The sequence below is a fragment of the Boleophthalmus pectinirostris genome, unplaced genomic scaffold (assembly GCF_026225935.1).
Source record: "Boleophthalmus pectinirostris isolate CB_2022bp ecotype Guang Dong unplaced genomic scaffold, ASM2622593v1 HiC_scaffold_14, whole genome shotgun sequence".
NCBI lineage: Eukaryota > Metazoa > Chordata > Actinopteri > Gobiiformes > Gobiidae > Boleophthalmus > Boleophthalmus pectinirostris.
The window spans coordinates 6,500,387-6,512,683 of NW_026571047.1; the positions used below are offsets into that span (position 1 = coordinate 6,500,387).

At 40.9% G+C, this 12,297-nt stretch overlaps 1 protein-coding gene across 1 annotated transcript in view; it reads right to left on the bottom strand.

Moving 5' to 3' along the window:
* cacna1g (calcium channel, voltage-dependent, T type, alpha 1G subunit) overlaps positions 1-12,297 on the bottom strand; it is a 634,394-nt gene that overhangs the window by 32,622 nt on the left and 589,475 nt on the right. Inside the window, 2 exon segments of the mRNA XM_055150510.1 lie at positions 5,723-5,793; positions 8,652-8,785. Of these exon segments, the coding sequence (XP_055006485.1) occupies positions 5,723-5,793; positions 8,652-8,785 (205 nt within the window).

Consider the following 12,297-nt stretch of genomic DNA (forward strand, 5'->3'; position numbering starts at 1 on the left):
ATATTGACCGCTCTAGAGACTGCTAATGCCCACTACTTTTCAAGGTGCACTGTGGGAAATTTTGAGTGCACTACTTTTTCACCAACTGGACATTCATTCGGACACCACTAAAAATAGCATGACCCCTAAACAGTGCAGTAAGTAGGGAATAGAGTGAACATTCACCAAGCCCAAGAGCACATGTGTGTCCTGTTCCTGTGAGTTCTATAGCATTTTATAATTTCACGTTTGCAATTTCAAGTTATATTGTGACTCATATATCGATATTGTCAAGATGCTGCCTGGTTTGAGGTTAAACTTCAAATTCTATGGCATCAGAAATGCCATATCCAATGGCTGCTAGCTACAGCATTAATACTTAACATTTTCTTTTTCGGTCTCCACTACTGCTGAGATTAATGATGGCGGTTCAAAAGGAAAGATATATGAAAGACTGTTGCAACACCTCTCCCCCCGAACACTGCCGAATCCGCTTCAATTTGACAACGCGTAACCGACTTCTGAAATCCACCCACCAGCCTTCAAAAACAAAACCTGCAGATAGACTCCCGCTCTCAACTCCGCAGGGGCTCCGGTTATGCAAACACCGGTCCCCAGAGTTAGAGGGGCCCTCCTGGGAGCCAACAACAGCCCGGACCAGCCGAACATTTTGCAGGAGAAGGACGAGATGTAGATTATCATGACAGTCTGGGAAGGGAGTGACATTATAAAGGATTTTGCATTATAATGGATTTTATCCCCCCTGGAATAATTATACCCTGACATAAATAGCACTTAAAGGTGCACTGCATAACTTTTCTTCTTTGTAAGGGTCTGCCACATGCATCTCCATGACGATCATATTGCTTTGCCTTTGAAACGTTTTACAGCATTGCGTTAAAATGGTGTGATTTTTTTTTTTCCATGTAGTTGAGCAAAATACTGGTCTTGTTATTGTCCGAAAATCTGGAAATGCACTCTTAGCATGCTATTTAAGCCAAACTCTTCTCTGGTCTCTGAGACTTGTGAAAAACACTTATAAACTCATCGTGGTGAGTAATTAGGTTGCTCAGAATGCATAAGGTAAGTGAGGAAGAACTTTGGACCATTGCAAACTATTTAAAATGAACTAGTTCTATTTTTCACGTTTTTAAAAATGTAAAATCGAAGTACAGCAGCTTTAAAATGTTCTTATTTCATATACAGTCTAACAGCGATGGCTTCCTTCTCTACAGATCTGACCTGTAACTTGTGAAAGTGGCCAGGTAGTGTAGTATGTTTGTGTCCTTGTGAGATAGATAAACTTAATGCCATGCTGTGGAACATTCTAGGCAAACCAATAAATCTCCATGGAGACAAGCAGGTGGCAGACCCTCCACTAGAAATGTCACAATAGCACAAATTGAATTTAACCGCTCTGCCAAAATACAAATCAAGAATGTAAACCATCGTAGGAATAATGTTTAGCGTGTTTCAGAGTTTAAACGGTGCAAAGACTAATTGAATCTTCACACCTAGAAGCATTAACGCTGGAGCACTCAGCCCTGTCTTCTTGTTCTTTCTACTTCACCTCTTATGTCTTCATCACTTAATCAGATAGATTTCGTTTACCTGTGCTCAGTTCATTGCTATTCTCGAGCTGTCCCTTTCTCACTCTTATTGAACTCACGTAGACTTTGCTATTTGTTGCCGTCCTGCCTAGATGGCTCCTTCTCGTGACTTGAGAACTCCCTGACCTCTTCACCTGCCGATACGACAATGTACATGACAGCTTCACCTGCCGGGATGACTCTCTCACTGCTTCACCTGCTTGCCCGATTTCTCAATTCCTTTTAGTTTCTTGGATCACTCCCTCGCCTCTTCACCCTTTCATGACTTCCTCACCTCCTCAACTGCCTTGGTGACTTTCTTAACTGACAGGTTGACTCCCTCTGTCACCTGCCAGAATGACTCCCTCAACCCCTTTCCCCCTTCATCAGCCTGAAAAACTTCCTCACCACTAGATGATTCCTTCGCCTGTGATGATGACTCCCTCATAAGGTGTAAGATTAAGGTCTGCTTTACTTTTTATTCGACCCATCCTTCAGTGTTGTTGGGGAAACCTGTCAGGAGCAGTGAGCTGCTGCTGTACAGTGGACCCGCTTCAAAATCTTGAGCTTGGTCAGGACTATCTTAGCTGGAGGATTTGACCTTGATGAAGGGAGAAACATGCAAACCACACACAGAAATACCCGGGAGTCAAAACTGGACCTTGCTGTGAATACTAGTCACTCAGCAACCTGCCAAGACGACCCTCTTACCCCTTGGGGTCCATCGCCTATTCCGACATGCCTCTATTTAGACATACCGGTCTTCCGACACTTTTTAGTATCACTATTTTGAGACGTTTTTTTTTTTTTCCAGAGCTGAGATAGTCTACCCGGGCACGTTTCTCTCTGTTCTTCACACAAAACCAACACACACAGTAGCCAACTTAAATGAAATTTCACTACATGTCATACTTACATACCGTATTTTTTGGACTATAAGGCAGACTTAAGGTCATTTAAATTTTCTCCAAAATTGATAGTGCACCTTATAATCTGGTGCACCTTATGTATTAATTCTGGTTGTGTTTACTGACCTCGAACTGATTTTATGTGGTACACAGCACTCAAAAATCTGTCAAAATGTTTTGGCATGACTTTGGTAAACTACAAAGACGCACATATACCACTGAGTCGTGTCCTTTAGTCTGACAGAAGCTGAGCACATCAGCGGCACAAGGAGTTGTTTTTTTCAGTGCTTGTGGTCTATGCAAATGAGCCATGTGGTTTTAAGTTTCGTTTCTGTAAAACGTAAACAAATGTGCACAAAGCTGCATTAAACACATTATTACTCAGTGTATATTTGAGTCGTCCTTGTAGGAAATAAAAACACAAACATAAATGATCCACCCACATTCACATTAACGGGCGAATTACATCATGATCTGCCGATGAATCGTGGATGCCTGGGCTAAGGGATCAGTCTCAAGTGTCATCCATTTGTTTCACTTAATGCGCCTTATAATCCGGTGCGACTTATGAAAATAGATGAGAGAATTCAACATTATTGATATTGTGCCTTATAATCCGGTGCGACTTATGAAAATAGATGAGAGAATTCAACATTATTGATATTGTGCCTTATAATCCGGTGCACCTTATAGTTCGAAAAATATGGTACATAAACATCCTTGTGTCCTTGTTGTATCCTCGTACTTTACTATCGCTATGCACCGGCCCAAGCATCTTATGATATTCAGGAGCACAAAGCATAATAACATATTATTATTATTATTATTATTCATGTCGGACAAGCGGAATGTTTGAAAAACAGTAAAGTGCCACTACTCCGACAATGGAAAAAAAAAAAAAAAAAGTCGAAGTAATGGGATGCTTGAAAAATAATGTTTATGCCGCTACTCTTACAATTAGACGTCAATGTGTAAATAGCGGCATGTTGGAATACCTTACTCCTTCACCTGTCTGTATGACCACTTGCATTTTTGGCCAAAACGAATCACTGGTATGTTGTTCGGGGAAAAGTGTGATATCGTACCAGAAGACTTTAACCACTTTAAAAACCCATGCAGTATTTACACCTCAAGGCAATAATGTTGGAGCACTGAGCCTTATCCTCTAGGCCTTTCTACTTCACCTCTTGTGTCTTCATTAATTAATCAGCTAGACTTAGTTTACCTGCGCTCGGGTCATTGCTATTCTCAGGTTGTGCCTCTCTTTCACTCTCATTGAGCTCATGGAAACATTTTTGCAGTACTGGCCGATAGCCCGTACACAGGGACTGGTTCAAAGCTTTGACTCGGTTTCTTGTTCACCTGCCTGGATGACTCCCTCACAGAGTTTAGATTCTTGGCTCGAGTCTTAACCCAGTCTAATCCCAACGCGCCCGCTGTGTTGTGGGGTTGGGCCGGGCTCGGGTCCAGGATTATCATGTTTTCCTCTGTTGTTGCATATGCTCTCTGTGGATGATTGATCGATTTTTTCTCTCAAGGCAAGATTTCTAGCTCCAGAGTAAATGAAGTGGTGAAATATGCAACGTAAAATATGCAGGAGAAGCTATATGAATGAAAGTGCATGGTGGTTATATGGAGGAAGGAGAAGAGGTGAGAGATGTGGGTGCCCTCCCACTTGAAGTTTTGTCAGCCCACTGAAACTCTGCAAAGAATCTAAAAAAGTTCCATAACAGAACTCAGGTTGTATGAGTGTACGGGTACAGGTCAGGTTGTGTCAAGACATAAAGAAAATGATTCAGAGCTGGGTTAGCTCGGGACAGTATACGGGCTAGTTTTGGGCCCAGCACCCTGTCACCTCCCGGGATGACTCCCTTTTGTCCCTGGTTTCAACTTACTACTTAAAGATGACATTTTGAGAACTTTTATCACTCAGAAACAAAATATGTTGTTTTGAATGTTAATTGCTACAGTAAAAACTCAACTCTGAAGTGTCAGGTATACACTACCAGTCAAAAGTTTGGACATATCCTCGTGTTTTGTGTTTTTTTCATACATACAGAGGACATCAAATATATGGATATACCTATGGTCATGAACTCTTGGTAATGACCGAAAGGACAAGATCGTGGATACAAGCGGCTGAAATGAGCTTCCTCTGCAGGGTGGCTGGGCGCTCCCTTAGAGACAGGGTGAGGAGCTCAGCCACACGGGAGGAGCTCGGAGTAGAGCTGCTGCTCCTCCATATCGAGAGGAGCCAGCTGAGGCTGGGGCATCTGTTCTGAATGCCTCCTTCTGGGCATGTCCCACCAGGAGGAGGCCCAGGATACTCTGAAGGGACTATGTTTCTTGGCTAGCCTCGGCTAGTCTTGGGGTCCCCCCGAAGGAGATGGAGGAATTGGGTGAAGGAAGTCTGGGAGTCCCTGCTTAGACTGCTGCCCCCGTGACCTGGCCCCAGATAAGCGGAAGATGGATGGATCAAATATAGGAAGTAGTATGGAATTATGTAACAAAGAAAAAGGTAATTTACTATTTTATTTTATTTTTTCCTTTTTTTGTTTTTCCCAAAGTAGACAATGTTTAGTGCGGCTGATGCCACTTAGTGCCTCCGCTCAATTTCATTTCTCTCCAGCGACTAAGGTCAGGAATCAGAATACACTAGACGGTTTGCAAGAACCTCAGAAGTGCGAGTTCGGGCACCAGCCAATCAGCGAAGTGCCATACGTTCTGTGTTGTCAACGAGTCCCGAGATCGAGGATTTAAAGCCGGAACAAAGAGAATGTTTGGTGGATTTCATCAAGGGGAAAGACGTTATTGTCCTTCTTCCTACGGGATTTGGAAAAAGGTTAATATACCAGTTAGCCCCGTTAGCGGCACATTAAATACATCACGACAAAATAGCAGCGATTGTTTAAACAAAAACAGTATCCGCTTACCATCAAGCAAACAAATCCTAATGCTGCGAGGTCAGATGGTTTCCACAAAGTGAAACCGGCTGATGAATAGATTTGCTAGGTATAAAAATATTTAGAAGAGTGAGTCAACTTTTTCTTCTACCACATAATTCCATATTTCTATATCTGATGTCTCCCGTAGGTATCTAAAATGTCGAAAGTAGTAAAAATAAAGACAACTTTCCAAACTTTTGACTGGTAGTGTGCCTTTTGATGCCGTGATCTGAACATAGCATTAAACAACTGCTGTAGAAACACTGAGCAAAACAAATGAAGTTGAGATAAAGGTACGAACCTGAGGCAGAGCTTGCATAACAGTGTCCAGCAAGGCCCTCATCCCGACGGCCATTTTGAGCAGCTTCAGCACTGTGGGACACAAACACAAAACGCACAAATGTTTAGAACAGAACTGTGACAAAAGAGACCTTGAAGTGTGGCTAATGTGTGTGTGCTAAAACGAGGACTGAACCAGGACTGAACCAGGACTGAACCACGATTAAACCAGGACTGAATCAGAACTGAACCAGGACTAAACCAGAATTGAACAAGGAGTAACTTGAGGACCGAACCCAGGTCTGAACCAAGTCTAAACCAGGACTAAACCAGGACTGAGCCAGAACTGAACTAGAACTAAACCAGGACTAGACAGAGGACTAAACCGAGGACTGAACCAGAACTGAACCCAGGTCTAAACCAGGACTAAACCGAGGACTGTACCCATGTCTAAACCAGGACTGGACCAGGTCTAAACCAGGACTAAACCGAGAACTGAATGCAGGTCTAAACCAGGACTAAACCAGGACTAAACCAGAACTGAACTAGAACTCAACCAGGACTAGACTGAGGACTAAACCAAGACTGAACCAGTACTGAACAGGAACTGAACCAGGTCTAAACTAGGACCAAACCAGGACTGAACTGAGAACTGAACCCAGGACTGAACCAGGACTGAATCAACCAGGACTACACAGGACTAAACCAGTATTGAACCAGGTCTAAACCAGGCCTAACCAGAACTGAACCAGGACTGAACCAGGACTGAATCAACCAGGACTAAACCAGGACTGAACCAGGTCTAAACCAGGCCTAACCAGAACTGAACCAGGACTGAACTAGGTCTAAACCAGGTCTAAACCAGGTCTAAACCAGGACTAAACCAGGACTAAACCACGACTGAACCAGGTCTAAACCAGGACTGACCCTGGACTGAACCAGGCTTAAACCAAGACTGTATAAACCTTATAAACCTTTTAAACCTCACTAAACTACAGCTGCTCTCCTTTTTTCTTCTTCTCTCCTTCATCAGCAGCTTCTTCATGACTTCATTGCTATTTTCAGGTGAGGCGTATCCATCACGGCCGCCGCTCTTCTCTCTGATCATTTATTCCTGGCTCGGTCCACTTTGTCACGGGTCTAGTTCACTCAGTGTCAACCTCTTCCTTGTTCTGATCATTTTTTCCACCAATATTTTCCATCAAAGGTTCAACTTGATTCAAAATTATTCCAGATTGTGGGACTATTTTGATTCTAGGGTGTTTCGTTTCACCTAAATTTCTGATTGGAAATAAGAGTGAAGTTTATAAAGCACATTTTAAAGTTAATTTTACTAAAACACAGTTAGGCTCGTCACATTTAAAGGTTTTACGACGTCACTGTTTCCTAGCGACCATGTCATACACTGGGCTAAAACTCATATAATAATTCCTGTGAACATTAGGTGACAAATAAAAATATAAGAAAATAGCTTTAATTTGTTGAAATCCTGTTTAAAGTTTGGAAAAAAAATGTTTCTTGCTTAAACTGTGCTGAACCTTTGGACAGAATTCTCCCTGGTGTGAAAATAGAACTCTACTTCCTCTAATTTTCTGCATATTTTTTCACCTTTTCCTGACAAATTGTTTCTTGACTGGTGTAAAACTATCATTTATATCTACAACAAGTTCTATCCAACCATTTTGGGTCAAAATTGGAAACTCATCCAAACCTGTAATGTTAAAAATGCACTGTGCAACTTTTCTGGGTAAGAGTCCGTTACCTTCCATATTTTCTGCACTATAGGGCGCACTTAAAAGCCTTTAATTTAATCAAAAAACGACTGCGCGCCTTATAATCCAGAGCGCCTTATATATGAATTTATTTGAGTGTTTTAGTTCGACTTTAGTAAACTACAAAGCCGCACCACTTGCAGCATTACAGCTCCCGTAATCAGGAGCATCAGGAGTAATACATACTGTGATTCCTTTTAATATCAAAATGCACCTGTCAAGAGACACGCTTACAACGCCGACTTTAAACTCAAGGCTGTTATAAAGTGAAAGTGTGAGCTGTGTGGGAGCAGTGGATGAGAGAAGGAGAACACACATTCACCAAGACAGAGAGACAACGCCGATCTGCTGATGGATCGTGGACGCCTGGGCTAAGGATCAGTATCAACTGTGGTCCGAACTTTCACCAAGACCAAAATCATCACTGAACTGCCAGGGAACAGTAACCACACTGACTCGGATCACGACGAGAGGGATGTGGGCGTGCTGGACTCCGTAATCACCCAACTGTTTGAACAATTATGAGTTATGTGTGAAGAATCCCTCAGTCGTCCAGGTAGAATCCATGAGGAGAAAATTCAGTTTGTCGACTGGACAAAAGCAGCTTGGATGAGCTGTGAAATGTCTTCCACCAAACTAACTTTTGTCCAGTCGACAAACTGAATTTTCTCCTCATCAATTATGAGTTATTGTGAATATGCTAACAATTTAGCGCTCTCATACAGTATTTTTACGTGTTACAATTGAACAAAGTTGAGAGTTATTGTAAACGCGTTAAATAAAGTTTGACTGACTTATCTAACTGCTGTGTTTCATTTAATATCACTTATAGTAGTCCGGTGCGGTTTATATGTGAAAAAAGTTTGAAAATAGACCATTCAATGACAGTGCGTCTTATAATCCAGAGCGCCCTATAGTGCAGAAAATACGGTAATTTGTCTCCAAGAAGATGTTTGTGCTTTACCTGGAATGTTCCATAGTATGCCTTTAAACATATACATATAGCATTTATTCATTACAGGCATTTCTGTTGCTCAAAAACACAATCATTCTACAATCGTCTCCCTCGTGATAGTTTTAATCTATACTGTGAAACATTCTAGACAAAGCAAGCAAAACAAATCTTGTATATCTAAACCAGTCCGAACAAAAAGGTAGTAAGGTAGTATTATGTGAGACCTCGTGCGATCCTCAGCACCCTCATGATCCTGATGATGGTGGGGTTGATGGGCAGAGACGCGTTCACCTCGATCTCCTCCAGCGTGATGCCCATGATGGACAGCAGCACGATGGCCAGGTCCAGCTGGTTCCACCTGCAAACAACAAAACAACAAAACAACACTGCAGTCAAGAATATGCACTTTACAGCTGCTGTCATGAACATTCCCTGGAGGTGTGATCTCAGCTGTACGCACTGCTCTTTATTTGATTTTCTCAATCACTGATATATTATTACACATATTATTACACTGGCGTAGGTATGAAAAAAAAATATAAAATCACTGCTCGCTAGCGTGATGTGCAGATATCCATGTGCAGATGAGTTGCCGGTGTTATGGATCTGGCGGTGGTGATATGTCAACATGGGCCGTTGTGGGCGTGGCCTTGCAAGGACCCAGCTTTAATAAACCTAATATTTGGTTTTAAACGCGGTATCCATGTTTATTTTGAGTGAGTTTCACAATATTAAATCACCCCAGAGGTACATATGAGGTAAAACAGGCATGTCAGCTCGTTTGAGTGTGAATGCGATAAGTGTGTTGCTCCAGACTGATCACGGCCCGTTTGCCTTAACTCCAATGCAGACACAATATACTCTTTGTGAGTCGCAGACAGTGTTGGGGAGTAACGGATCACATGTACTGGAGTTACGTAATCAGAGTACAAATTATGAGTAACTGTATTCCGTTACAGTTACTGTTTCAATGAGTGGTAATTGGATTACAGTTACTTTGCTGAAATAAGTGGATTACAAGGCGGTATTTTCCTGTTTTCACATTTTGTGCTACATCCCATTTATTTATTTTTTTATTTCGGTAATTCCACTCATTGCCGGAAACCCAAACAGAACGCGACAGTAAGAGCGATGGAAACGTCATGTTAAAGTTGGCGGTGTCAGTCACACAAGTGGAAGCAGCAGTGCATTTGTATCTTGGAAATTCTTCTCCCGTCTTTTATCAAACAAAACCTCTTATATTAAGATATCATGGTCTTTGTTTCTCTACAGCAAACAGTTGCTTATTCATGGAGACTTGGGCTCAGACAATTTGAAGACAACAAACTTCAGAATTTCAGGATGCGGTTGCTACATTTTCAGGATCAAGTAATGGTACGTTACTCATTTTAAGTAATTTAATGGATTACGTTACAAACTACATTCTGGGGTGTGTAATCTGTAATCTGTAGGGGAATACATTTTAAAAGTCACCTTCCCAACACTGGTCACAGACAGATGTCTTTCACTGCTTTTCTTTAGTGCAGGCGAGTATGCAAATTCACATCTCCACTTCAGACAGGGCAGAAAGGAAGCCACAGAAGAATGTTTACATTTTATTTAGACAGTGCCCCCCAGAGGCCCTGGGACAGGTGTCTGCGCAGATGCCTGTGTGTCTGTGTGCAGAGAAGCGGCTTTCTGTGGCATTCTCGGTATGAGCCATTAACACACCAGCCCCAACAAATCTGTAACACCGACTTTGAGTCGTGATGATGTTTACGGCCTCGTCAGTTCCTATTGAGCACTGCATCTTTGGTTTTAGATGATTACTGTGATTGAAAATGTGTAAAAAATAATATAATGATCCACGGGTGTTGTACATTTTAACTGTTATAACAAGCTCAAGCACAATCTGTGATATTTAAAGGTCTAATATTATACAAAACTGACACCTGTGAGCTTTACTGTTGTTACCTCCTCAAAAACAGACCTGGAGTTGTGTTTTGTTTCATTCACACATGTCTGATGTGTGATTAGTAATCTGTCTACATCTCCAAAGCTCAAAATGCTCTGTTCCATCTTGTGATGTCATGAGGAGGTAGTATTCAAGTTAACAGCCACATTTTACCTTTTGTTTCATACAGATTGGCAATTCTGGAGCTGAAATCATCCTAATGACTCTAGTGAAGGTGTGTGGAGTTTAAAAACACAGTGGAGCACTTCCTGTATTACCACATGACTGTTCAGTTTGAGAGAAGAAATGCTAAATCTGCGGTGTTTGTGTGTTAAACGTGCACGAATGAAACAAAACACACCTCCAGGTCTGTTTGTGACGAGGAAACAACATTAAAACACAGAATATAGAAAATACATGAGTACGTCTTCTGTTTTACGTCTTATGGGGCAGAGTAAAAAGTCGGGACAGTACTATTTACTCTTAAGGGTATCATAAATATTCATACGCCGTGATAGGGTTGGGTACTTGTATTTTTTCCCACACAACTCAACAGCGATCAAAGAGCAAGCCTGACTGAAGTTTCCAGTTCTGTGCAATAAAAACAGAAACATGTTTTTGGGAAAATACTTGTGTTAAAGTCTGATGGAGAGGGATTGGAGAAAGCATGGGTGGTCACTCGGATTCAGGCGGTTGTTATTTGCTGTGTCTGTGGGCAAGACACTTTCACATCTTGCCTGTTTTAATACTGCATGTGCGAAAGTGTTAGGAGTGATCGGAGGGGTTGTAAGGACATTTTGGTCACCACTAGGGTTGTCAAAAGTATCGAAAAATGCATGGAAATCGATATTTAAACTGATATCGAAACTAGATACTCATTTGAGATGGTATTGATACTAAAAAGTCACATTTGCAGGATGGGAATGAACCTTTTCTGAATAGCTTTAGAATCAAAGTATCAGAAAGTATAAAAGCACACAACGGACGATGGGGGAATGTAACAAAGTAAAAGTAGTAAAGTACTGTACTTTAGTATACATTTTAGGGATGTGTACTTTACGTAGGTGGATTTTAACGTGGATACTTTTTACTTTACTTCACATATTTGAGAGCAGGTGTTTTTACTTTCTACTTCACTACATTTTTCAACAGGACTTAAAAGTAAAAGTATTTTTATTGAACTGAAAAGGTTGAGGGGTTAGTTTTATTAAGCAAATAAAAATATACAAATAAAACCAGCTTAAAAAAATGATTAAATTGTTTCTACTGAACAAAATTGCACAAATCAGTAGCAAAAAACATTAACATTTTAAGCCTTATAAGACCTTAAAATCTGTACAAAACACTTTTACTTTTTACTTTTTAAGGGCATTTTTAAACGGGTACTTTAATAATTTTGCTTAAGTAGATTATTATATTTTTTTTTGCTTTTGCTCTTGCTCTGGTATCTGTACTTTTACTTAAGTAACAAAATCAAGTACTTCTTCCACCACTGCCCATGGACCACTGAGGGATTACACAGATATAAGGCCACATGGTGATAGAAGAAAGTAGAAAGTTCTATGATTTACTGTTGGAAATCACATTCTTCTGTTTTTGGTTGAAATTTTGCACAAATCTGTATCAAAACCACTACATTAGACCTCAGAATCTGCACAAAATACTGTTACTTTTTACTCTTTAAGTACGATTTTAAACGGGTACTTGAGTGATACGTTTACTTTTACTGGAGTAAGTTTATTTTTATTTATTTATTTATTTATTTGCTCTGGTTTTTACGCTTTTACTTAAGTAACCACATCGAGTACTTCATCCACTGCTGCAGAAGGACCACTATGGAACCTATCTGGACCACTGAGGAACTACACAGATATAAAACCACATGGAAATATGAAAGAAAGTACTACTCCAAAGTAAGATGCTGAAAATCACATTGT